The sequence below is a fragment of the Patella vulgata genome, chromosome 6, assembly GCF_932274485.2.
Source record: "Patella vulgata chromosome 6, xgPatVulg1.2, whole genome shotgun sequence".
NCBI classification, from domain to species: Eukaryota; Metazoa; Mollusca; class Gastropoda; family Patellidae; genus Patella; species Patella vulgata.
Genome location: NC_065884.2, coordinates 10,486,049 through 10,513,064, shown reverse-complemented (window position 1 = coordinate 10,513,064; position 27,016 = coordinate 10,486,049). Strand labels below are relative to the sequence as shown.

At 34.8% G+C, this 27,016-nt stretch overlaps 1 protein-coding gene across 1 annotated transcript; it reads right to left on the bottom strand.

Moving 5' to 3' along the window:
• Positions 1 to 201: 201 nt before the first annotated feature.
• LOC126824248 (LIM domain kinase 1) lies at positions 202 to 22,567 on the bottom strand. The gene is made up of 8 exons (XM_056101691.1): positions 22,362 to 22,567; positions 13,797 to 14,132; positions 7,509 to 7,644; positions 6,489 to 6,598; positions 4,862 to 5,068; positions 4,459 to 4,552; positions 1,886 to 2,073; positions 202 to 232 (listed from the first exon to the last, which is right to left on the bottom strand). Exons 2-8 carry the CDS (start codon positions 13,985 to 13,987, stop codon positions 202 to 204), a joined length of 957 nt encoding a protein of 318 aa, XP_055957666.1. The 5' UTR covers positions 13,988 to 14,132; positions 22,362 to 22,567.
• Positions 22,568 to 27,016: the final 4,449 nt, after the last annotated feature.

Below are 27,016 nucleotides of genomic sequence, written 5' to 3'. Positions count from 1 at the left end.
ATTATAAACGTCTTCTCCGTGATGGACTGAAACTAAAAATATAATAAAACATTATAAACGTCTTCTCCGTGATGGACTGAAACTAAAAATATTATAAAACATTAAAAACGTCTTCTCCGTGATGGACTGAAACTAAAAATATTATAAAACATTATAAACGTCTTCTCCGTGATGGACTGAAACTAAAAATATTATAAAACATTATAAACGTCTTCTCCGTGATGGACTGAAACTAAAAATATTATAAAACATTATGAACGTCTTCTCTGTGATGGACTGAACCTATATGTATTACCGGTATAAATACTGCTTTAACGATTCTTGCATAATTATATAGTGCAACATTTCAAACTAAAGTCTGCTCTGTTCCAACACTGGAAACTTTTCTTGATAAAGCGTGTCTTAAAGATTTATTATGTAAGAGCTAAATCTGCCCATTGGCTTCAAATGTTAATTGAATTATTATTTAGCCATTTATTTACACGACAAGCTCATAATTACTCTCTAGACCATCAGATGGTCAAGATATTAAATGGATTAGAACATCCACGCCATTTAATAATTTAACACTAAAATGGATAATTGAGACTTTTTTTATTATTGTAACAATGGTACTAGACAATCAAGGCTATTTAGGCTAAATCTTGTCAAAATTTCAAACATTCATAACTTTGCTCAGAATAGAGTAATTTCACGGAAATTTTCAATATTTTGATTTCTTAATATTTCTTTTTAAACTCTTAGAGTCATCTCATTGTCTGAATCTTACATAATGTATCTTTACTAAAGTCTTTAGGCAAACTTTTAAAATTCTGTATTGTTTTAGCTAGTTTAATTTTCTCCGGTAGATTGATCCATCCGGCAAAGGAAGGAACGATGCCAAATATGCTCAAATGATCAAAATAAAATCAAAATAAAATGGTTTATTCTAATCCGTCAACATCAAACAATTCCTACTTATTAAGCTAGCACTAGGGGTGATGATTTTCCGTTTCAGAAAATAGCAAATTCCGTTTTAAGTATTTTTAATTCCGTTATTTTCCGTTTCAGAGCTGACCATATTCCGTTTTTTCGAGATAAAATGTTATTTTATGAATAAATGAATAAAACATCTTAAAATGCCTTTTATTACAAAACGGATCATTTTAAACCAATGATAACAAATGTTGAATTGTGAATGACTTGTAATGTTCAATGACTAGTTATTCTTTAAACCTGTTTCCCGAATTAAATAACATAAAATTACATCTTGTGAGCTCGTTTCATCTTTTTAGCAGACGAAGCCATTTTTCTCAGCTGCTAGGTGTAGTCGCGATTTATCCAGACATCTTCGTAGTTACTACCGTTTCTTCGAGAATAAGGGCTGGATTCACAAGGCTATGGTATATTTCTGATGTCACGTGGTTAATGCGGATAAACACGAGTCACGAGCCCGGCAGTAAAATAAGAAGTAAATGAAACGATTTTTACTTTTATGAAGTGACAGAAGTTTTTTTTAAGACATATATATACATTACAATGTTTAATTCAAGTTAAACTACAGAGTAATTTTATAATGGGATACATGAAAGACGGGTTTTCGTTTCGATTAAAATTATGATTCCTAAATGATGAAATGAAAGTAGCGAAATACTAAAATAGACAGTAACAAAACCACGCGATATCATTCAATATTTCCGATTTTTATGAATAAAAAGATGAAATACTTGGATAACTGCAAAATTATTTTGAGTTTGTGTTTAGTATCAGCAAATATCGTCTTTTCCGTCTTTTTCCGTGTGAGATTTCAAATTCCGTTTTGAGTGGACAATTCCGCGATCACGGAAAATCATCACCCCTATAGCACGTCTCCTCCCTCATAAAATAGATGTATAGGCTAACTTACTTTCTAGCCTTTAACGTTGAACGTGGTCGTAATTTAACAGGAGTACTACCAATGAGAACTTCATCAGGTGACGATAGAGTACATGTATCTGATGGACTGTCAGAATCAGAATTACTACGTAAGGGTGAAGGGTCACGCTCTAATGTAATATGTAACACATCAGTAGAATTATTAAATATTACATCCATCTGAAGTAGAAAACAACGTCATATTTTAACTTTTACAAACATAGAAATAAACTATAGGAAAATTTTATAGAAGCTAACATTGAACAATTTTTATTAGAACAGAATAACACTAGCAGTGTTGAGTAATTAATTAGTCTGTTAAGTACCCAACATTACTAGTGAAAGTAAACAGTCATAAACCCAACAATCAATGTTCATCTAGATGAACTATTTTAAACTACATAACAGAAGGAACTCAATATTGTTTGATAATTCTCACTGATTTAGTAATCTAGATGAACTATTTTAAACTACACCACAAGTAACACAATATTGTTTAATGATTCTCACTGATTTACCAATTTCCTAACAATGGATTGAAACAAAACTTTAAATACAGAAACTTCTGTTAAAACAGTACAACTAAACAATACCCGAGTTGTAATGTAACATACCATTATTTAAGCTTCCTTAGAGTGATTTTCTATTTGACAATAAACTAAATGATATTTAACTTCTCACCATTACTGAATATAACAAGCATTTTAAACATAGCACAAGTTTAATTTCTTGACAGTTGAAACAGAGTGCAGTCTTACTGTAGTGTTAGTATGTCTGCCGTAACATGTCATAACGAAACATAACATACCATTATTTAAGTTTCCATATATTGATTTTCTATTGAACCACTAACTAAAGGATATTTAAATTTTCTTTTTCATCAATACATAGCGATCATTTGAGCTTAGCACAAGTTTAATTTCCTGACAGTTGAAACCCAAGTGTAGTCGTCCTGAACTCGGTGTTGACTTGTGTGTTGTGACCAGCCATACATCAATACATTTATATACAATGTGTAACAAAATGACAGGAAATATTTAAATAACTCAGTGACTATATGTATCATATCCTGGTGAATAATTCATACATTCTGTGAATTGATACTCAACTAGGAAGTATTTCTTACAGTATATACCAATATTAAGACGCCCAGTGCATCTTAGGCCATCCCAAAAAATTATTCTGGTTCTCTGACAATCCTTGTAAACCAAAAATCTAATGCGGGAGGGAGGTTTGTATTTCTGTGTTTTAGTTTTGTCACATTTCAAGGCACTACAATTATCTCGTAATGCTGACAAGGACAGCTGTCTAGTCATTCGGATGGGACAAAAAAACCGAGGTCCTATGTACACATTGGCGTGCACGTAATAGATCCCCTGGCAGTTGGAAATCAATATAAGAGACGCCTTAGTGCAATGTCTGGGCAAAATTTCACTTGCAGCTCGCTGTATGGCGTATGCCCGTCTTCTTTAGTATCCCAGTCGGAGCAGAACAGTAGGACGTTAATTCCCATTTCATTTCATTTATGATTATCCAGTATTATTTATGATTGTCAGTAATATTTATCATGATTATGTACATGTACTTGATAAATGAGTCTACACCACACTTCCGGGCCCTTATTCACGAAAACTTAAACTAAGATACAATCGAAAATTTAAGAAATACTGCAATTCGATTGGCTGACCAGTAAAATCAATTTGCATATATCCAATGAAGTTCAGTATTTCTTAAAATTTCGGTTGTAACTTAGTTTAAGTTTTCGTGAATAAGGGCCCTGGATCCATTTACAAATATACATAGAGTTATTTTCTAAAAACATGTCATGCAGCCCTTTTTAAATGATGAAGGATTATCTGAGAGAGCTAAAATATTTTTATTTATATTATGGCCTAATTTATTGACCATACAATACACTTCACTGACACAAAGGAAGCCATGGTGGCTCTGTTTGTAAAGCAATGACTCGATCACTAACCAGAAGTTATAGAGATGGGGGGGTGGGGGGTGGATGGCTGAATGGTTAGCGTGCGCGCGCTGTTTCATAAAGTCTGTCATTGATGCAACTGGTGTGGTTTCGAATCCCCGGTTATACGTGACAAGGAGTAGGGGCGCCTGTCCAACCTCGTGGGTTTTCTCCGGGTCCTCCGGTTTCCTCCCAATGACAGGCCTTATGATACAGCACGCACGTGCTAACCATTCGGCCATCCACCCCCACCCCCCCCCCCGGCTAGCATACAGGTGTTGCATGGGAGATAAAACCAGGGTCTTGCGTACATGTTGGTGTGAACGTAAAAGAACCCTAGACAGTTGGAATTCGACGAAAAGTAGGCAGATATGCCACTTGTCTGGACAAAATTGACCTCATAGTGCACTACATGATGTAGCCTATACCCATCTTCATTAGCCCAGTTGGTACAGAACAGTAGGACGTTAAATCTCATTTTATTTCACTGACACGGAAATAACACACCAATAATTTATAACAAGGTTAATGATTGTATTGATCCGTCTGATAATCAATCGAAACTAGAAATCAGTAGAAGAATCTTTCCTTGTACTTACTTCCTCTGTTGACTTATCACGTACACTCAATCCATTTACTTCTAAAATACGATCTCCTATCTTTAAACCCTGTAGATCTGGACTAACATCTAGACTAGAACATAAAGTAAACAATATAATTAAACTACAGTACAAATATCAAAGGGTTGGGGAGGGGGGTCTGTAGTAATCATGATAACCACGATCACTTTAGAAGTTGTGTATTACAATATCTATAAGATAGGTTGCCAGGCAACACCAAGTTTCAGCTCTCTCAATTAATTAGAATCAGTTATCTTGTTTCAAAGCATTGACAAATCAAATTGCTCATCTCTGCTAGCCCAAGTAGACTATGCTCATAATGCCTATCTTAATAGTCCCCCTTCTATCCGAATGGCGGGGGTCAAGGTTATATTTTACTTACTCTGTAATTTTGACTATTGGTGCTTTACGATATACATCACTGTTACAAGATGGTCGACTAGAATTCCTTCGTCTGTCCATAGAGAACTGAACTCCACGATTCCCATCAGGTGTGGCAGGAATTTCTACTAACTGTATAGAGTGTGGTTTCCGTCGTCGTGGAGATGCAGCCAGCAATGGCTTCATCACCTTTGTGTAACATGTTCCACTGAAAGAAGAATAAAAAAGACTAAGACATCAACATCTCACACCCCTGTATACCAAAAACTAAGTCAAATTTGTTACCATGGAAACATAAACAGAATTAAATCTGAGGCATGTCTAATTAGCAAAAGGCGCAACACTAAATAGGTACTTGTTTAAGTGGCATTTAGTAATTGAACAGTAACACACTAACACTATTTATGGAATAACAATTATTGGTTTATTAACATGCAACGTTTCGACGATGAGACTCTCGTCTTTATCCATGTTCCTGAAGCAACAACCGTGAGTTTTACAACATCTAGTCGTTGCTTCAATACTCAACAATTCACAAATTTTTGCGCTCCTTGTGTTTACACGTGACTAATTAGCATTGTCCAATCAGAGGTCGTGGCACATAACACTCTGTAAACAAACATGGCGGCCTCCATAGAAAAAGAAATAGACAAGTTTACAGACTTTGTTGATCAACCATGATTTCCAGCACATGTAGACATTTTAGCTAGAAGTGCGAGACTTGATAATCGTAACCATATTTTTAACGAAGGAATCTGATAGGATCACAAGCTGGGCTTATACCCAATCGAAATTAGTGCTAAAATATGCGGGGTATTACGTGAAGGGCTTGATAAGATGTACGTAGTTAAGGCGAGATCAAGCCCTCTATTGAAGTTGGTCTTTATCAAGCAAATGATTACATATATGTATAAAACTTAAGTATTTATATACAGTAAAAGAAAGCCATAAGTATATACATAACAAATATGATGACAAATTCGAAATATTTAAAGTAAACCAAAGCCATAATTGAGTACATATCAAAGGCAATAGATTGATAAGTGGACCGTACAAAATTCCAGTTTAAGAGATATGTGCAAAACGAAATCGAGATGGATTGATTGACAAAGTCCATTTAAAAAATCCCTTCCTAACATCATTCAGCACAGGATAAAATGTCTAATCTATAATGATTTGAGGAATGCAAGTTTTAGACGACAGAAACTGGGACTGGAGTTTTTTACAGCAATGTTCTCAGGCAAAACTAACATCATTATTTTAGAGTTTGGCTACCTACTAGAGAAAGAGAGAAATGGGGTTTAACGTCCACTCAACACAAACTAGGTCATTTCGGAACTATCATATGGTTTAATTTTGTTTCAATAATTCGCTTGCACGTAGGGGTCTTTAGCAGTGGGAGGAAACCGGAGTACCAGGAGAAAACCCACTAGGTCGGTCAGGCGACCCAAGTCCTTGTCACGTACAACCGGGGAATTGAAACCATGCCATTTGACTCAATGACAGATCTTATGATACAGCACCCACGTGCTAACAATTTGACCATCCAACCCCCCTGACTAACTAATAAGTTTCTTGATTTATAAAAAGTCTTTAACTATTTATAGATTTATATTTAATGGACTTACCAGAATAATTTTGATCTTTCTACAAGAGCATATGTTTCCTCATCTCCAATATAAGCATCACAGTGAACACATTTAAAACATTCCGGATGATATCTATGTTCACCGGCAACCTGAAAATTACAAATTTAATATTCTGATAAAAAAATATCTGAATCGTACAATCAACACAAACTAGGTCATTTTGGGACTAACATATGGTTCAATTTTATTTCAATAATAATTGCTTGCACGTAGGGGTCTTTAGCAGTACAATATAGGAGGAAACGAGGTTGGACAGGTGACCCTACTCCTTGTCACATACGTGCAGGGAATCGAAACCACGCCAGTTGACTCAATGATAGACCTTATGATATAAATAAGCCAAAATCTTTTGATGGGCCTCATTTTAATCTGATTGAATCAAGTTATCGGATTAAATAATGCTGATATTTTAATTTTGTTTTCCTTCAAAGATACATTATTCAAGAGCTAAATCTGCCTATTGCAGGTCTATTAATATAAACTATTAATTAGACATTTATTAACATGACAAGACCATAATCAACTCTTGATGCCATCGGATGGCTCCAGTACCATGATTACAATAAGAAACAATCAATGCACACATCTTGTCAAAACTACAAACAATAATAATTTGAATGAAATTTTCAATATTCATTTCGCATTATCTATTTTTAACTATTATAGCAAGAACGGCCAATTCTTTATCTAAATCATTACTTAATGTATCTTTAACTAAAAGTTTAATAATCTATTTGACTTCATTTTAGCCAAGTCATTATTTAAATCATTCAATGTATCTTTAACTAAAAGTTTAATAATCTATTTGAGTTCATTTTAGTGTAGATTAAGAATTCCAAATATGCATGATGATCAGCAGATAAAACAGAAACACTATTTCGGTCCTAATGATGAATATTTGAGATGTAATCTCCTTAAACAACAGGATTTGTCCTCTAGATATCTATAATTAATATAGAGATTTTTGTTTTACGCTGTATATCATTTGGCCTTACTCACCATGACTGGTCCAGTTATAAGATCAGAACATCCATTACAAGCATCTCCAAACTTAGCCCAATAATCTTCATGACAGAATAGTCGGCCATCTTTCTCAAAATACCAATTGGGTAGACACTGATTACATCTTGAACACCTGAAAAAATAACAAAATAAAACTTACTACAACTATAAATAAACTGATTTTGAACACCTATGCCATATTGAGACTAACACAGTATATTTTTATGAAAAAGAACTATTATGAAGCAAGCACACCAGTTCTGATGCTAGAATGTAACCATTGTGAAGCATGAAACTGTGATCCCATTGATCAGATTTCTGATATAAAGATATAATTATGATTACAGTTGAATTCTTCGCTATAGCATGTAAAATATGGGGTCTCGTGTGCTTCATAATCATAATATAGCACCTGGGACCCCATGTAAAAAGATTGAGAATTCTTCCTTTAACCTAAACTCTTTTTTTGTAATTATATGAACATAACATTGGACTGAATGATAAGGACAATTGTCCAGAAATTTGAGCTCATTAGTACTACAGAACATCTCTAAAAATTTATATTAAGAGTTCGTCAATTGTTCTGAAAATCTCTAAAATACATGTACAGAGTTCGTCAATTGTTCTGAAAACCTCTAAAATACATGTACAGATTTCGTCAATTGTTCTGAAAACGTCTAAAATACATGTACAGAGTTCGTCAATTGTTCTGAAAATCTCTAAAATAAAACCTATCTACTAATACATGAAAGACATCAAATCTTTTTTATAGTCAGTTTAAAACAGTATAAAATCATCTTTAAAACACAGGCATGATATAAACGTCTTGTTAACCAAGTTGAACAGTGGATGACACTCCTTTATGTAATATTGATAGTAGATGTAAACATCCAGTCCATTTTGACACAATTAACAGGTCTCGATTTGCATACATTTAGGGTAATGTACATACATAATTAAAATCCAAGACTGACAAATTCACTCCTGACTGAAAGTACTGCCGATGGGTTGAAGAATCCCTGTACAGTACAAATAAGGTCAGATCTCTAGTGATACGGATGAGGATACAATGTTAATACATGGGTAATAAAATGTTACCCAATCAACAAACTAGACAAGACCGTGTTCAAAGAAAAGTAGTTTGAATCCTGGTTGCATTTCGGGTTAGTGCCCATTATCAACTGATAACAAAAATAATCGCATCATCATGTATAGACAATAGATATGCACCGATTGGACTAATCAAGACGGGACATCCGCCATACAGTGTGCTATGAGGGATATTTTACCCGGACAGCGTGTTACTGCCTACTGTTATATTGAATTCTAAATAACTGTCAAGGGGTCTTCTACATGCACGCCAAAATGTATACAGGACCTCCAGTTTTTGTCTCATCCAAATGACTACACAGCTGTCCTTGTCAGGCCCCCCCGTCCTGCACCACTGACAAGAGGAAACCATGCCGGAAAATCTTGATGAACTTTCTCGGCCTGACACCTCCAAGGCTGGCTAGCGTGCCAACATCTTACTCATCCTGCACCACTGACAAGAGGAAACCATGCCGGAAAATCTTGATGAACTTTCTCGGCCTGACACCTCCAAGGCTGGCTAGCGTGCCAACATCTTACTCATTGATTGAGCCACCGTGGCCCCCTATACACAATAGACATACACTCAAACATTTCTGTCATTATACATGTACATGAATATGATGTTTGTTGGTCAGATTCCTGTCATGTAATGTGATTATATTCTTTGAATGGCATTTAGTAATTGGGACATAATCAAAAACACATTTTTATGGATAACAATTACTATGGTTTATTTCACTGCGACGTTTCAACAAGGTTTCACAAGTCGTTATCAACGTTTCAACAAGGTTTCACAAGTTGTTATCAAGCATGATAACGACTTGTGAAACCTTGTTGAAACGTCGCAGTGAAATAAACCATAGTAATTGTTATCCATAAAAGTGTGTTTTTGAGAATGTGATTATAATAAAAGATTCTACCAATATAACAGGAATAACATCAAATGGAATTAAACATGGCTGACATACAATAAGTCATCATAAAATAAGTGTTAAAGTACTCTAAATATTCCCCTCGACTCCCTAAAACTTAAAAGTTGAAATAAGTTGATTCTAGTTTTCTTGATACTATAGAATCTTAGTCGAAACTTGGTTCATTAATAACACTAATTATATTCCATAAAATTCTGAATTATGTGATCACCTTTACCAACTGTCACTTCTCTTTTAAATAAATAAATGTTGAAATTTCCAGGTTTATGGCTCTAAAAACTTCAGTTGTAAGTATACACTGTAACCCAGGTATCATTTAATCTTGTGTATTTAGCACTAATTTCTTTCACATTCGTTTAATATCAAATCTTTGTTTAAAAATTCATAAAAACTGTTTAACATCACCATAAATCGTTTAATTTGTATACCTGTCCAGTTTAAAGCTGACCATTTAATTTTGATAATGAGTGTCCAATTTACAAGTGTTTAATTTCTCAATCATTGTTAAAAAATAAACAACCCAATTGACTACTGATGTATAATGATTAATTTTTGAACAGTGAACAGGAAATTAAATACTTGTAAATTGGATACTCATTATCAAAATAAATCAGTCAGCTTTAAACTGGACATAAGTACAATTAGATGATTTTTTGTGAAATTAAACGATTTTTATGAATTTTTAAATAAAGATTTGATAGTAAACGAATGTGAAAGAAATTAGTGCTAGATAAACAAGATTAAATGATACCTGGGTTACAGTGATATATTCTGTAAACATACATGTATATACAAACACTCTCAATTATATATATGCCAGTTTCAATTTCGCCAAAAATATATCGCAGGGGATATACATATATTATTTATCTTCAGCAGGTTGTAAGTCTAAATTCTATAAACACACACATAAACACATTGTTTTTAACAAGCTCCCCAGATGAGCGAAAAAGTACTTTAAAATGTCTGTGTTAGCATACCTTTTATCTTTTTATCATTTACCGGGAAACAAAGTAGTGCAGCAATACGGTTGTGCTAATATTTATATATATATGATTTATCTTCTGAATGATGACATCACATATGAGGTATATGGTATGTGATCAATCTTCTTACTGTCGTAGTCTATATGGTGTTCAGTTGAACATATGTGTCTAATCAAATCTTTAGTTCATCTAAAATTCTACAAGATTTACCTTGTGATAGACGGGATCACGTTAGATTTAAAAGTCATCTGTCACAATCAAAAGATTTTTTTTTTAACAAAACAAACTTTTTTTTATTTGAATGATGTCATGACTTGTTGAAAAATGGTGGACATGTGGAAAGAGAAATAAAATAAAAGACGAAAGTATTTCCCTTAACAATGAAAATAGTGTTAAATGAGTTATCGCCATTCGTCCTGTTTGTATGGGCTGCTGACAATTCTGAATCAATTATTCAAAATATGGGAATGTAAGGTTTAAGAAACAACTTGAAATAATATTACGGGGACGGTTTATCAGGTATACTTTGGAAACAACACCAGGACATGGAGCCCATTTAAATATCCCTCGTCAAGAGATGAGGTTTGGCATCACAGAATTACCCTGTATTTTAAGACCAGGAACTGTGCTTCAACTGTTGTACTTCTTCTTGTTGTTCTTGTTGTTCTTGGGGACGACCCTTTCCAAAAATAGCCTACGGCTTCACCAATTCACAAACAATCAACATGTTTCGATTTTTGATATGACGTCACAATTCCAAGATGGCTGTAATCTTGCTGTTCTTCTTGTTCTGTGGGATGAAGCTCTTAAAAATATAACTATGCCTCAGCCAATTCAATCAATGAATGACATAAATCTTAGCATGTTTTTTCCTTGGACAACTGCTCATTGATTAACAGACTTCAATTTTTGATATGATGTCACAATTCCAAAATGGCTGTGATGATGTCATTGTCTTCTTGGCCTTTTTTTCTTTTCTTCTACTGTCTCTTTAACAATGACGAATGATCAAAAACATGTATCAGTATCAGTCATTCAGTGACGTGTTTTTTATTTCCCACAGTTTTATGGTTTTGACGTACATTAAGTAAAACATGAGAAGTAAGAAATCTCATGTGATAATGAATGAGATGAATGAGACAAAAAACTTGTCTACTAATCGTGACCTCTTATCCTTGACCTTTGAAAGATCATATCACCCACCAGCTGATCTACTGACATTTGGAGTTTTCAACTTGCTACAAATTCTCGTCCAAAATACAAGTTAAACAAATATTCAGTCATTCTGGGGTATGTTAGGCCATTTAGAATTTACATATTTAGATCAGAAGGGGAACTATTGTTGGATGCACATGCCTATAATTTGAAATCTTTTGGATCCAGAACTTTTCGATACAGCGCATCAATTGTTTGGAATACACTTCCAGAAAATATCCGACAATGTGAATCTGTGTCGGTTTTTAAATTCAAAGTGAAAACTTGGTTGTTTAATCACTATCATTAACACTCCAAAGTGAGAACATTTTCTAGTGCCTAGTGCATTCCCTAGTGGATTGGATAGTTGCGCGATACAAATATCATTATCATTATTATTATTAAATTGGGCCAATATATCCCAACTGTGTGATTAATATCTTATTAATAAATGGGGGGTTACAATGGCTAAGTGGGTAAGATGCTGGCTCACTAGCCTGGAAGTTGGTTCAATCCCTGCATTGGCCGAGAAAGTTCATCCAGATTTTCTGCCGTGGTTCTCCCTTGTCAGTGATGGAGGATGGAGGGCCTGACAAGGACAGCTTTCTAGTCGTTTGGACGGGACAAAAAAAAACAACCATGTATACATTGGTGTGCACGTAAAAGATCCCTTGACAATTGGAATTCGATATAAAAGAAGACCGCAGTACCTCCGCTCCGGGCAAAATTTCCCTCATAGCACACTGTATGGCATATGCCTGTCTTCATTAGCCCAGTTCGGAGCAGAACAGTAGGACGTTAAACTCCATTTCATTTCATTTATTAATAAATGTGAAAACAAAATATTTGTTGCATCCATGAGTGCACACTTATTGTAACGCAACAGGTGTCCCTGTATCTATGATAAAAACGTTGGTCTATTGGATGTGTAAGTTTTGGGATATGATTGGAGGCCTTTCATTTGCACCTGCACTTGGACATAGACACCTGTTACAGACTTTGTTAGACACAAATTATCTCACAATATACATATAATATAATATATAAAATGTTTTGTGATAATTTGTGTCTGACAAAGTCTATAACAGGTGCCTCATTTCCAGGCTTGCCTTACATACTCGTTTTTCTTATTCAGCATTAATTGTACAACATAATAACAATAAATTATATTCAACTCGCTCAAACCAACTATAAAATGAAATGGGGTTTAACGTCCTACTGTTCTGCTTCTACTGGAGTAATGAAGACGTACCAACTATAAAACATTATTGCTGTCTCAAAAAAAACTATAAAACATTAATGCTATCTGAATTAATGTCAACTATATAATATGTGTAACATCAATTTTTCAGATCGTAGACTATCATTGATACTTGACACTGCTAAATCATTTGACTCCATTTACGTTATTTTAAATAAATTTTCTTTACAAATCTGGTCCAAGCTTTTCGGAAACTTGATAAAGAACTAATGGATATCATTATAAGGAAAGGTTCTATATCTATCCCACAATTACAGTCAGAGTCAGAGTGATTTATGATGGTTTTGTCAGGTCATTCAATTAAGAAATGACGTTTAATGTCCTACTGTTCTGCTCCGACTGGGATAATGAAGACAGGTATATCTCATACAGTGTGCGGAGTAGGAAAATTTGCACAGACAGCATCACTACAGCCTACTCTTATTTCAAATTCCAACTGTCAGGGTCCCCTGTACACATTGGTGTGCACGTAAAAGTTCAAAGCTCATGTGTCAGTTGTAATTCAATATAAGACTAAGAGTAGGTCGTAGCGCTGCTGTACAGGCAAATTTTTCCTCACAGCACACTGTATGGCATATACCTGTCTTCATTATCCCAGTCGGAGCAGAACAGTAAGACGTTACCTGACCCCATCATTGTCGGCCATTTTACACACACACATCATTTTCAGTATCTGAGGAAATATCTAACTAGATGTGATATGGTCATGGATATTTTTTAATAAAATATATGACACAGCATGACTAAATGGGATAAAATACACAAAGTATAGATATTTTCAATAATTAATATTTATTCACACAACCAGTTTTCAACTTACCTGTAAGGTGTAAGGATCGTCAACCATGATAAGAAATTGAGGAATCCATTAGCTAACGAGATCGGTAACACCTTAACGAGATAAATAATCAACCAATGAAACCAGAGTTTTATTTTAGCTTGTAGATGTTGTTGACCAGCCTGTTGTTTGACACGAGCTGATGGAACCGAATCTAATGTATCACATGACATTATCGAGCTACTACTGTAATATCCTCACTATTCTATCATAATCCATATTGTCATCATTGTGCTTCCGTAGTTTTGTACTTCTATTGTCAGCCACCTTTTATTATGTCATGTTTGTAATAACACCACAAAACCTGTACATTTTATCCTTTAAGAGATTGATGAAAGAATTTTTTTTCATTGTTATCACAAACATCAAAGAACATTCTGGTTACAATAACATTTCATTCTTTAAAACAATATGTAGAACTAACAAGTAACTGAACTTTCTTTAATATTGTCCTTAAATGACATTTAGAAACAGACATAAACCATTCATAATAACACAACTGGATTTAATACTCATCACTTTAAGGCACATGTATTTCTATAAAGCAGTGAGAGAGAGAGTTTAACTCCACTCGACACAAATTAGGTCATTTCGGGACTAACACATTATCCAAACTTATTTCAATAATTCGCTTGCGTATAGGGGTCTTTAGCAGTGGGAGGAAACCAGAGGGCCTGGAGAAAACCCATGAGGTTGGACAGACGACCCTACTCCTTGTCACGTACAACCAAGGAAACAACCAATGAATCGAAACCAGAAATGAATAGAAGAATAGGGAGAGGGAGAGGGAGAGAGAGAGATATGGGGTCTAACTCCACTAGCAGTGGAAGGAAACTGGAGGACTCAGAAAAAACCCACGACGATGGTCAGGTGACCCTACTCCTTGTTACGTACAAGCGGGGAATCAAAAACCACATCTCTCGACCTAATGATCCAACACGCACATGTTAACCATTCGGCCACACTCTACCAAGCAATGACGAAAAATTGTAGTAGTAATAGTGGTAGCTGGGGATATCAAGGACACCATATCAAATAAGAACCCAAATATAAGTAAATCAAATACATTCAAAATTAACTAGGATAAACAATTTCCTTCAATAACTTTCCAATCTATCCTAGAAGCAGTAAATTCATCTAGTTGTGTTGTTATTATTAAGTAACTGAACTGTTCTTGTATAAAGACATTTAATACATGTCTAGAGGATCTACACAGTAGCGGTAACCTCAATACATAAATTTAACAGGACACAATTTTGTCAACAGTAAAACCAAAACATATCTTCACTTTTCACTCAATTCAAAGAGAATTTGTCATTACACAACACATCATTTTGTCAACAGAATGAAAACTTCCCAAAAATAACTCAATTAAAGTAATCCTCATCCATTTTAATGACATAAATGTTATAATTTCTCAACAGTAAAACTAAAATATATATTCACTTTTCACAGAATTCATAACGATCTTTTCACTATAAAACACAGTATTTTGTCAACATAACTACAAGAAAAGTAGCTCTCCTAGAAGCAATCTTCATCCATTTTAAAATACATGACATAAATGTTATAATACCAATGTAAACAGTAAAAGTTTAATCCAAACAGCTATCATTTTATCACCAGAAGTAGAAACAGGTTTCAATGGGAACTTGACAAATCTTCAAAGTATTCACCTAGTTTTAAACAGGCTACTTGTCGACACACCAACACAGGATATATCTACCGTGACAGTTGAAAAACCCACCCTGATTCTAAAATAAAAACATCTCTGCTCGGACACTGGTTTTAACTTGTGAATACAAATAATTTGTAAGCTATTCAAATCTCTCAAAAAGCACCTTATTTCAACCTTCATACGAACAATGAAAATTCATAAAATATGTAAACAATCTCAAAAGTCACTTCATTTAACCTTCATACGAATGCTGAACAATGAAACATGTGAAAAAGTCATAACAAAAAAAACAACAATAATTTGCTAACAATATGATTTGTCAGAATAAAAATAGGCTACTATACTTAGAAAGGTCTTTAGAGTAGTTCATAAAGTCGGTCACATTTGTATTTTTTTTTAAGGTAATTAAATGGTGTATTTAGAAGACATTAAAATTAATCAAGGGCAGCAACACATGAAGTAATAATCAGAAATAATAAAATTTGATTGGATTCTAGTTCTTCCTAGTGTGACCAGTAATCAGCTGTTCGAGTTATTGAAAATTGATGAAAATTAATACACTCAGAAACAGAAACACTAATTTCAAGACAATTTGACAATAACTTTAACCTCTAGACAAATGGACGCGCACGAGTGAAGAAAATGTACGCCAACACATGCGTATAGAATGTGGCAACAGACATTTTAGTGTTTTCGTGGACTTAACTTTAACCTCTAGACAAACAGACAGACACAGGTGAAGAATATATATGGCCACATTTCAACGTGGGTGTACAGATATTATTTTATTGTTTTATACCTAAATTTAAACTTTTAAACTGCACAATAAATAAAAATACCATAAATTGGATTTACATGTAAATTGTCACCTGTCAAGCGGAGAATAAGTCTGTGTTTTTTGACAATGGTATAGAGGTAACATGTATATCACATGTCAACCCATGTAACTGTATATACTTCATAATACACCTACATATAACATCAACACACCTACTGTATATACTTTATAATACACCAACATAGCATCAACACACCAATCTGATTAAAATACACATCTATATTTCGCTTCGTTTTTTATACTTTCGATGACCGGTTGTAGTAAAAGGTACGAACGGCTTTTGACCCTATGATGGCAGATATTGATTAATCAATATCAGCGTTGAAGTTTCTAGTGGTTTACCCATAATTCTGTGCATCATGGTTTCATTGTTTAAGAACTTACGACATCCAGAACACAGGTTATATATAACAACTCTTCCAGATCCTAAAAAAAGGTTTGTATCAGTAAAGGATTTGACCTGAGTCCCTTAATCCAATGATCCGATTATCAAAACAATTATAATTCGGAAAATATATTAAATGTTTAAAATTGAAACCCCATGGTCTATATCATCATTTATTTTGTTCTACTGACATATAATTACATTATTAACTGATTCTAATATTTTCTATTTTATCATATAATGAGGAAACTAATTAACACTAACTGATTGTTTGACCTCAACCAAATTCATAACATTCTCTCTGCTGTTAATTAACACTCACTGACCCCATTCACTGACAAATTATAAAGAATATGTCCTGGCATGAATTCAATAAGATTGAAAAGAGGCCTATCGAAAGATTAAAGTAACACTTACAGATAGTGACAGCTCTAAAACTACATTATTCTGAATACACAACAGATCTAAAACTTTACATTATTCTAAATACACAAACAGATCTAATCAAATCCTTATACAGCATTTAGTAACTGAACATATTATATAAAATACAATTTATATGGAAAACAATCACCGGGTTTATTTCACACTACGTTTCAACAAGTTCCTCTTGTCGTTCTCAAGTAAGTAATGACATTATTCTAAATACACAAACAGATCTAAAACTTTACACAATCCTAAAAACACAACAGATCTAAAACTTTGCAAAATCCTAAAAACAGATCTAAAACTTTGCACAATCCTAAAAACACAACAGATCTAAAACTTTACACAGTCCTAAATATATGAACTATAATAACCCTTCCAAGTCATATTTCCACACCTCACTAAATTTATACTTGGTCGGACAGGTATTCATGTTTTATACCCAGAATAGACATACACACAGGTAATACTTATCAAGGTAGAAAATCTACCAACGACTATCATAGGTCATATCATACACACATAAATATGACATAAAAATTCACTTTACTTTAGCCGTGTTCAGCCATCCATGATAAATAAAGGGTTATCAAATCTTAACAGTTAGTGATCAGAGATTTCTACATACACAGTATCATCAACTAAATAATGTCTTGTTTCTGGATGGTTGGTGGAGAGGTCAGATCAGGATAGTTCGGAAGGGTTGGGAGGAGGGGGAGAGAGAGAGTTTAAAGTCCACCCGGGACTAACACATGGTTCAATTTTATTTCAATAATTTGCTTGCGCATAGGGGTTTTTAGCAATGGGAGGAAACCAGAGGACTTGGAGGTTATCTAACCCCCCAGCAAATAAAGTAATCTGAATAACACATGACACAGTAACTTAAAGGAGCCAAGTCTTTAACCAATCTGGTCAAAACACAGATCCTATTTCCTTTCGTTTTTTAATAGTTCAAAATTTCGTTTTACTTGTCTTTACTACACTTGGATCTGGAAGAGTTGTTATTTAACTCGTGTTCTGAATGGTGTCAGGAATAAGCCAATGAAACGGTCTGTCACGGCGAGCTTTAGGCCTGTTTTTTACGGAACTGTGGGTAATCCACTAATAACATCAATGCTGATTGGTTAATCAAATGTCTGACGTCATATTGTCATAAGTCGGTCTTTTGACCCCTGACGTGACCTATCGCTATAACTTGTCAGATCTTCATGTAGTGTAGGCCATTGAAAATATAAAAAAACGAAACGAAATATAGATCTGTATTTTGATCAGATTGAGTCTTTAACTCAATATCATTCACAGTCTTCGACATTGCAAACACAACTTATTGGTCAATTTAAATCAACATTGATGTTATCTTAATGTGAAAAGATGTGCTTCTGATATTCAATATTTAACACAATGACAGTTGTAAAATTGGCACACAAATCGCATGCCAGAATACTTTCGGGCGCCAATTGTAATGAAGTCACTCAGTGAATGAGCCTAAACATACCCCTCAGGAGAATACTACCGGTGTAGTAGACCGGAATAACCAGATGTCAAAGACTGCCATTCAATTTGGACATATTTCGCCGAACAGAACTGATTAGAAATTACAGTAAAAACAGAAACGATTGAATGTAAATCAATTTATATACATTCATATTTCTAGGTGCCACAGAACAGAGATATAGCTCCTTTAAAAGATTTATTTCTAGTGACGTTTTGACGAGGGTTCTCTCGACTTTATCAAGCAATGATACAATTATCAATTAATGTTCATTAACGAATGATGCTTTGACAAGGCTACTCTCGTCTGTACCAAGCAAAGTAATCTATATCTAGTCAAAAACTTTTTAAACACTGGAATCACTCAAGTACATGAATAAAACTGTTTGTAAAAGAATTCAACAATCTTAAAATGACATATGAATGGAGCCTTTGTCTATTTCAAGTAATTTTCTCAATGAATTATGCATTTAGATGTCACCAGTCAGCTGACAGTTCTAATTTACTTGTCTCATTTACATGTATATTCAAATGTGAAACCGGTTAACATTTATTTTTAAATCAGAGTTTTAAGCAGGCAATGAAAATAGTCCTGACTTTCACACATAAGAGAGAGAGAGAGAGAGAGAGGGGTAACATCCACTTGACACAAACTAGGTCATTTCGAGACTAACACATGGTTCAATTTTAAATTTTATTTCAATATTTCGGTTCTAGCAGTAGGTGGTAAACCAGTGGAGATGGGGATTAATGTCCACTTGACACAAACTAGGTCATTTTGGGACTAACACATGGTTCAATTATATTTAAATAATTCTCTTGTGTGTACGGGTTTTTACCTGTGAGAGGAAACCGAAAACCTGGAGAAAACCCACAAGATTGGACAGGTGACCCTACTCCTTATCAGGTACAAGTGGGAAAGCTAACCAACACCACTTGACTTGATGACAGACCATGATCTAACGTGCACACGTTAATCCCTTTAGCCACCCGATCACCTTAGCATGGATATAGAGAGGTTATCTGAGTAGGATGTTGTAAAACATCAAAGTAATATAATAAGCTTTAATTGTTTATAAAAAAAATTGTTTTTATGTAAACACACTCTTAACAAACCTGTTAAACAAGATTATGACAGCATTAAAACAAGTTTGTCTATTTATTTTTTGTTTAATTAAGTGAACTACAAGATACTGAACTACTTGCACTGGGTTTTTTACGAACAAAAAAATTAAACAGCCATAGTTTAATTTTACGTTCCTGCAAAAAACAACATCCGCAAATCTGATATAATAATTGATAAAGAAATGATTCAAAGAAATGAAATGAAATGAAATGGGGTTTAACGTCCTACTGTTCTGCTCTTTTGCTGGGCTAATGAAGACGGGCATACGCCATACAGTGTGCTATGAGTGAAATTTTGCGTGGGCAGCGGCACTATCGCCTACTCTTATATCGAATTCCAACTGACAAGGGATCTTTTACGTGCATTCCAATGTATACACGGGACCTCGGTTTTTCGTATCATCCGAAGGACGAGACAGCTGTCCTTGTCAGGCCCTCCGTTCTGCATCACTGACAAGGGGGAACCACGCCGGAAAATCTGGATGAATTTTCTCGGCCAATGCAGGGATCGAAAATGATTAAAAGATATACCAGCAAAGAAACATTCATCCACAGCAGCTGAGTTGTCCGAGCCGTTTACAAATGATTTAAATTAATCTTCTGATATAACCTTAGCCTTTAGAGGGTTAGCAAAGTTCAAGGGCAATAACTCCTATAGTAATTATTGGAGAGAGAGAGAGAAATAGAGTTTAACGTCCACTCAACACAAACTAGGTCATTTAGGGACTAACATATGGTTTAATTTTATTTCAATAATTCGCTTGCGCGTAGGGGTCTTTAGCAGTTGGAGGAAACAGGAGGACCCTGAGAAAACCCACGATGGTTGGACAGGCGACCCCACTCCTTGTCACATAGTAATTATTGGAAATCCTTGAAAATCAATATAAGTCATAATGAAAAATGACATGAAATGAATGAGTTTGATATTCTACTGTTCTGCATCAACTGAATTAAGGAAGATAATTTCAATGAGACATAAAAATAACAATCATACAATAGTGTGATACATCATGTGGTCTCCAGTTTCTTTTAAAGATCTCCAAGAAACTACAATTCCCTTTGCCAATATGTACATCACACAGATTAGATATTAAAACAGCTTTATTTGAGAGATTAGTAACAGTTTGATATTTGAAATGAAATAAAATGGGGTTTAACATACTACTGTTTTGCACAGAAATGGCTAATGAAAACCGGGAAATTTTGCTCGGACAGCGGCACTTATATCAAATTTCAACTGTCAAGGATTCTTTTACATGCATACCAATGTGTACATGGGACCTCGATTTTTTCATCCCATCCAAATGACTACACATATACTTTGTCCCTTGCCAGGCTCTCAAAACAAGAAAAAACTCAAACTAGATTCGCACTTTTGTGTAAATCAAAACCATAAAAATTAGCAATGTCATGAGTTAAACATGTGACATCTGTATGTTTTGTTTATTTTTGTTTTTAAAAATCTATTTAATTTAAAATTCTGACCTGACTGTATTTTTAGAAAGAGTTTTATGGGTTTGTCTAAATTAAACAAAAGTTTGTTTGGTAGAATAAAATATGGTAATTGAGTCTAGCGAGTGCATGGAAATTAAAATACTTGAATCCTAGTAAACTGGAACAACAAGTTTTTCATTCTAGAGAATTCTAATTTAATTTGTTCACTCCATTATACAAAGACTTCAATTCATCTTAGCAGCTGACTGAAGTAAATAACTTTTCTACAACACACATATGAGAATACAAAGTGACGACCATCAAAAAATGTAGGTCGTTGACGTTCCTGATATTTTGCATCTTTTATTTTGTATTTTAACTTAAATGACTAAAAAACAAACAAACAAAAAAAACCCTTAATATTTTCAACATCGGGGGTAAAGACCAATATAAAAATTAAACAATATATAAAACATTATTTCCTGTCAAGCAAAAATACATGTTGGACATACTTTTTCTTCCATCTATTACAAAATAAGACACAGGAAAACAAAGAAGCAATATATGTTTCTTCAAAAATAATTAGCCATCCAGGTAACACTTTTCTCATGAGAAAACAAAACACAATTTTCCTTTTAGGCAAAAACAGAACACACTATTCCATGACTTTCAAGAAAAGCACATATTTTTTCAATTATAAGTAAGAGACACTTTTCCTTCAAGTTAAGACTAAGACACATTTATCTTACAATTACAATGATAACACACTTTTAACAGACATTTTTGCTGTGTGAACAAACCATATATAACGATAAACCTTTTCCCAAACAGTTCAAAATACAGTTTTGTCGATCGATTTAGAAATACCTAAGTAAAATTAAATGACAATAAATATAACCTCCATATTTAAATCCCAGACAATTGCACACGCCAAACTGATTGACACCATCACGAATAAACCATCTGCAACAACCTGCATATCAAATTGAATAGACGCTCAAAAATCCAACACCGAGACAGACACACGTTATCTTGATAATATCAAAATTAACGAACACTCCTCGAACAGATTCCAATCGCGTGCACATTCGTTAATAAATAGCTCTTTCGATTACACAATCCAGAGAGCGTTCCATTCGCGTGCAGCTATGCACAGCACAATCAATCTACCTGTACATTAATGTCTAAATAAACTGTCAAAAGTTCTTGACACTGACAAATATAAATTATAACACAAAAAGACTGGCCATTCCAGTCTCACATGGTTTACGACAAATAAAACATCGGAGTAACAGTTGATCGCATTTGTTAAAAAGTCTTGTCAATGGTTGACAATAATTGGTAGAGTTCTATATAGGTAAAAATATAGGTTGATAACTTGTATAGATACTAAACACAATGAATGTATAATAACTTTCTATAGGTCTTCACTCCCTACTCAAAACAGGCTATACGCTATAATACCATACTTAGTCTAATAAAGTACGTTTCTGCACCAATATGGACTACATGACATAGACAGGCATAAACAACATGTAGTGTGCTTAAAAGAGAAATACTAACATACAGAGAGAGAGAGAGAGAGAGAGAGAGAGAGAGGGGTTAACATCCTTTTGATACAAACTAGGTCTTTTCGGGGCTAACATATGGTTCAATTTTATTTCAATAATTTGCTTGCATGTAGGGGTCTTTAGCAGTTGGAGGAAACCAGAGGACCCAGAGAAAACCCACAAAGGTTGGACAGGTGATCCCATTCCTTGACACTTTCAAGCGGGGGAATCAATGAGAGACCTTGTGATTTCACAAGCAGCTGTCTAGTCATTCGGATGGGACAAAAAACCGAGGTCCCGTGTACACATTGGCTTGCACGTAAAAGATCCCTTGGCAGTTGGAATTCGATATAAGAGTAGGCCGTAGTGCCGCTGTCCGGGCAAAAATTCCTTCATAGCACACTGTATGGCGTATGCCCGTTTTCATTCGCCCAGTTCAGAGCAAAACAGTAGGACGTTAAACCCCATTTCATTTCATTTTCACTTATGGTAAGTAGTGCGCATATATTAGAATAACTAGGGTAAATAATTGTAAGTATGTAAGTGGTAAGACAACATCATGACACATGCGACAGTATTCTTAATATAACTGGTAGGCATCCTTCCTAGTTCATCTTCATAAACAAATTATAACTTAAAATGTTAAATTAACATCTGTATATTATAACTTAAAATGTTAAACTGACATCTGTATGATACCAATGCAATCGGAATAAAATGTAATAGAGTTAACGTCCTACTGTTCTGCTCCGACTGGGCTAATGAAGACGGTTCAATGCAATCATTGGTCTACTGAAAATTGTTTTCTTGCTGTCAGAGCGGCGCAGAACACAATCAATCTTATCCATTAATGCTCTGCTTTTTGTTTAACAGTTTAAACATAATTGAATCCATATTATTATTTGATGTCTGTGTGCTTCAGATGTGGTGTGATTATAGACTCTAACTACACCATGTGTGCTACAGATGTGAGTGTTAATATAGACTCTAACTGCACCACGTGTGCTTAAGATGCAGGTGTCATTATAGACTAGCTACACCATGTGTGCTTCAGATGGGGGTGTCATTATAGACTAACTACATCATGTGTGCTTCAGATAGGGGTGTCATTATGGACTAACTACATCATGTGTGCTTCAGATGGGGGTGTCATTATAGACTAACTACATCATGTGTGCTTCAGATGGGGGTGTCATTATAGACTAACTACATCATGTGTGCTTCAGATATGGGTGTCATTATAGACTCTAACTACACCATGTGTGCTTCAGATGGGGGTGTCATTATAGACTAACTACATCATGTGTGCTTCAGATGGGGGTGTCATTATAGACTCTAACTACACCATGTGTGCAAAACAACATTCTACATCATAAAGTATGGATACAAATATCAAATATACAGCCATTTTTTGCCTTACTTATATCTTTCAAGAAAAAAAGCCTAGTTGAAGTATAAGGATATACTGCTCTAATAATTGAATATAAAGTTTCTATTATAAATTTTCGATGGTCCATTGAACTATTTAAACCTACTGCTCGCATTTCTTTTAAAATATTTTTTTTGATTTTCCAAGTCACTGGTTTAAATCCAAGTGATAATCTCTATATCAAAAAGATATTTTGTTAAACAAAAGTAGACAAATTATATATCCCATTGAAGAATGTGTAACAGGGTACTCAAAATATATATAGTCTGTAGTTAGACAAAAATGTAAAACATTTGTTGAATAATAGTTATGCAGACATTAGGAATGTAGTCCTACATGTACTGTTTGTTAGTCTTAACATTTATCAAAACTTCCAACCTCGTGGGTTTTCTCCGGGTCCTCCAGATTCCTCCCACTGCTAAAGACCCCTACGCGCAAACTAATTATTGAAATAAAATTAAACGATATGTTAGTCCCAAAATGACCTAGTCTGTGTCGAGTGAACGTTAAACCCTATTTCTCTCTCTCTCTCTTTTATCAAAACCTGTCACTTGCCTAAAAAAAAAAGACGAGCAAGCCAATAGCCTCGACCAAACTGTTTAAAATGGATTACTTGTACAATTAATCTTTTATTATGCATAAAATTGCTTGTCACTCTGCTTAACTTGAGCTGAAAATGCTTATTGTCGAACTCAGTCAAGGTATTGCTATGTAATGAAACTATTTCGTCCCATTAGAATTACATATTTTCCCTGCGTTAGCTTCAAAGGTGCCACCACTGACAATCGAAGGTCTGTCTCGGAAAATCTTTATATTCACTCTTGTGAGCGATATTTCAAGTGAATACCAGGATTGAAAAATTCTGAAGGTTATATTCTGGGGCCACGGGGGCTCAGTGAGTTCGGCTTTAGCTCGCTAACCTGAGGGTTCCGTGTTCAATCCCTGTATTGACCTAGAAAGTTCATCAAGATTTTCCGGCGTGGTTCCTCCTTATCAGTGATGCAGGACCAAAGGCCTGACAAGGGACAGAGTATAGTTGTGCATGTAAACGATCCCTTGGCAGTTAGAATTTCCTATAAGAATAAGCCATAGTGCCGCTGTCCAGGCAAAACTTCCCTCATAGCCCACTGTATGGCGTATGCCCGTCGTCTTCATTAGCCCAGTCGGAGAAATATAGTAGGATGTCAAACTCCTTTTCATCTCCAAGTCGAAATTCAAACAATGGAAATTCTATTCTAGAGTCCAGGGATTTACTAGAGCAAGATGGGATTTAACATCCACTTGACACAAACTAGGTCATTTCGGGACTAACATATGGTTCAATTCTATTTCAATAATTTGCTTGCACGTAGGGGTCTTTAGCAGTGGGAGGAAACCGGAGGACCTGGAGAAAACCCACGAGGTTGGACAGGCAACCCTACTTCTTGTCAAGTAAAGCCAGGGAATTAAAACCATGCCAGCTGACTCAATGCAAGACCTTATGATACAGCGTGCACGCACTAACGATTCGGCCATCCATCTCACCAGGGATTTACTGACTTTCAGAAATTCATTATACTGATTATGTGAAATGTATCGCAATATACTAATACGTGGGTATATTATAACAAGTCCCTCTGCATTATTAATTTACAATTAACCTTTTTCAGTTCAGACAACAATACTACATAAAAATATGACCCTTAAAAATTCAAATTTCTGAGATATAATAGGCATCTATTTACAAAATTCACAATGAAGTATTTTTATATTATAACAGTCGAGGGCTTCTTTGTAGACGAGTTCTGGTTGAATAATTTGAACAATAAGTCACACGATACAGTCTAATAGTACATTTATAGACACAATAATAATATATCATATTACCATGATAATCTGCTTATCAAATTCAGGTGAAAATTGAGACAATATTATTACTATGCAAGGTGAAATGAAATTTAATGTTCAGTGTGAAAAAGCGGTAATAATTTCGGTGAGTTACAAACATAGGGAAAATTACACGAGAAATGGCGGAATCACGTTTCAAACAAAGTGACAATAAAATGGCTACTGTTTCTTGTATCACACAAGTAAAACTGACTTCCAGCTAGGATTTAGGATATGTACAGAGAGAGAGAGAGAGAGAGAGAGAGATGGGGTTTAACATGCACTGACACAAACTAGGTTATTTCAGGACTAATATAGGGTTCAATTTCATTTCAATAATTGACTAACGTGTAGAGGTCTTTAACAGTGGAGATAAAACCAGAGGATACAAAGAAAACCCATGAATTTGGACACCTTGTCACATACAAGCGGGGAATCAAAATCACGTCATTTGACTCAACAATCAAACCTTCGAACAATCGAACATGTACGTGTTAACCGTTCGGCCACCCAACCCCTCTAGTATGTATATAATTTTAATTATCATAGTGATGGCGAATATATTTTTAACCTGGCATGACAAAATTTCAAATCGTTTTACATACCTTTGATAAAGAGAGAGAGAGAGAGATGGGGTTTAACATCCCCTCGACACAAACTAGGTCATTTCGGGACTAACATATGGTTTAATTTTATTTCAATAATTCACTTGCGCGTAGGGGTCTTTAGCAGTGGGAGGTAACCGGAGGACCTGGAGAAAACCCACGAGGTTGGAACCTTTGATAAAACAATGGGCTGATGTTAAATTGTTTTTCTGAAGGTAATGAACTAATGCCTTGAATAAGCAATTGCCAAAGTGGCTCAGTGAGTAAGATGTTGACTCGCTAACCTGGAGGTCACATGTTCGATCCTTGCATCAGGATTTTCCGGCATTGCTCACCTTTGCCAGTGGTACGGGACAGAGGGCTAGAGAAGGGACA

What these genes read in the sequence shown, in the direction of transcription:
- LOC126824248 (XM_056101691.1), bottom strand. Translation starts at nt 13,987, where the DNA reads ATGTCATGTGATACATTAGATTCGGTTCCATCAGCTCGTGTCAAACAA. An exon ending in ACGATCCTTACACCTTACAG is followed by an intron (nt 7,645 to 13,796) that starts GTAAGTTGAAAA and finishes TTATTTTTTCAG; the next exon opens with GTGTTCAAGATGTAATCAGT. An exon ending in TTATAACTGGACCAGTCATG is followed by an intron (nt 6,599 to 7,508) that starts GTGAGTAAGGCC and finishes TGTAATTTTCAG; the next exon opens with GTTGCCGGTGAACATAGATA.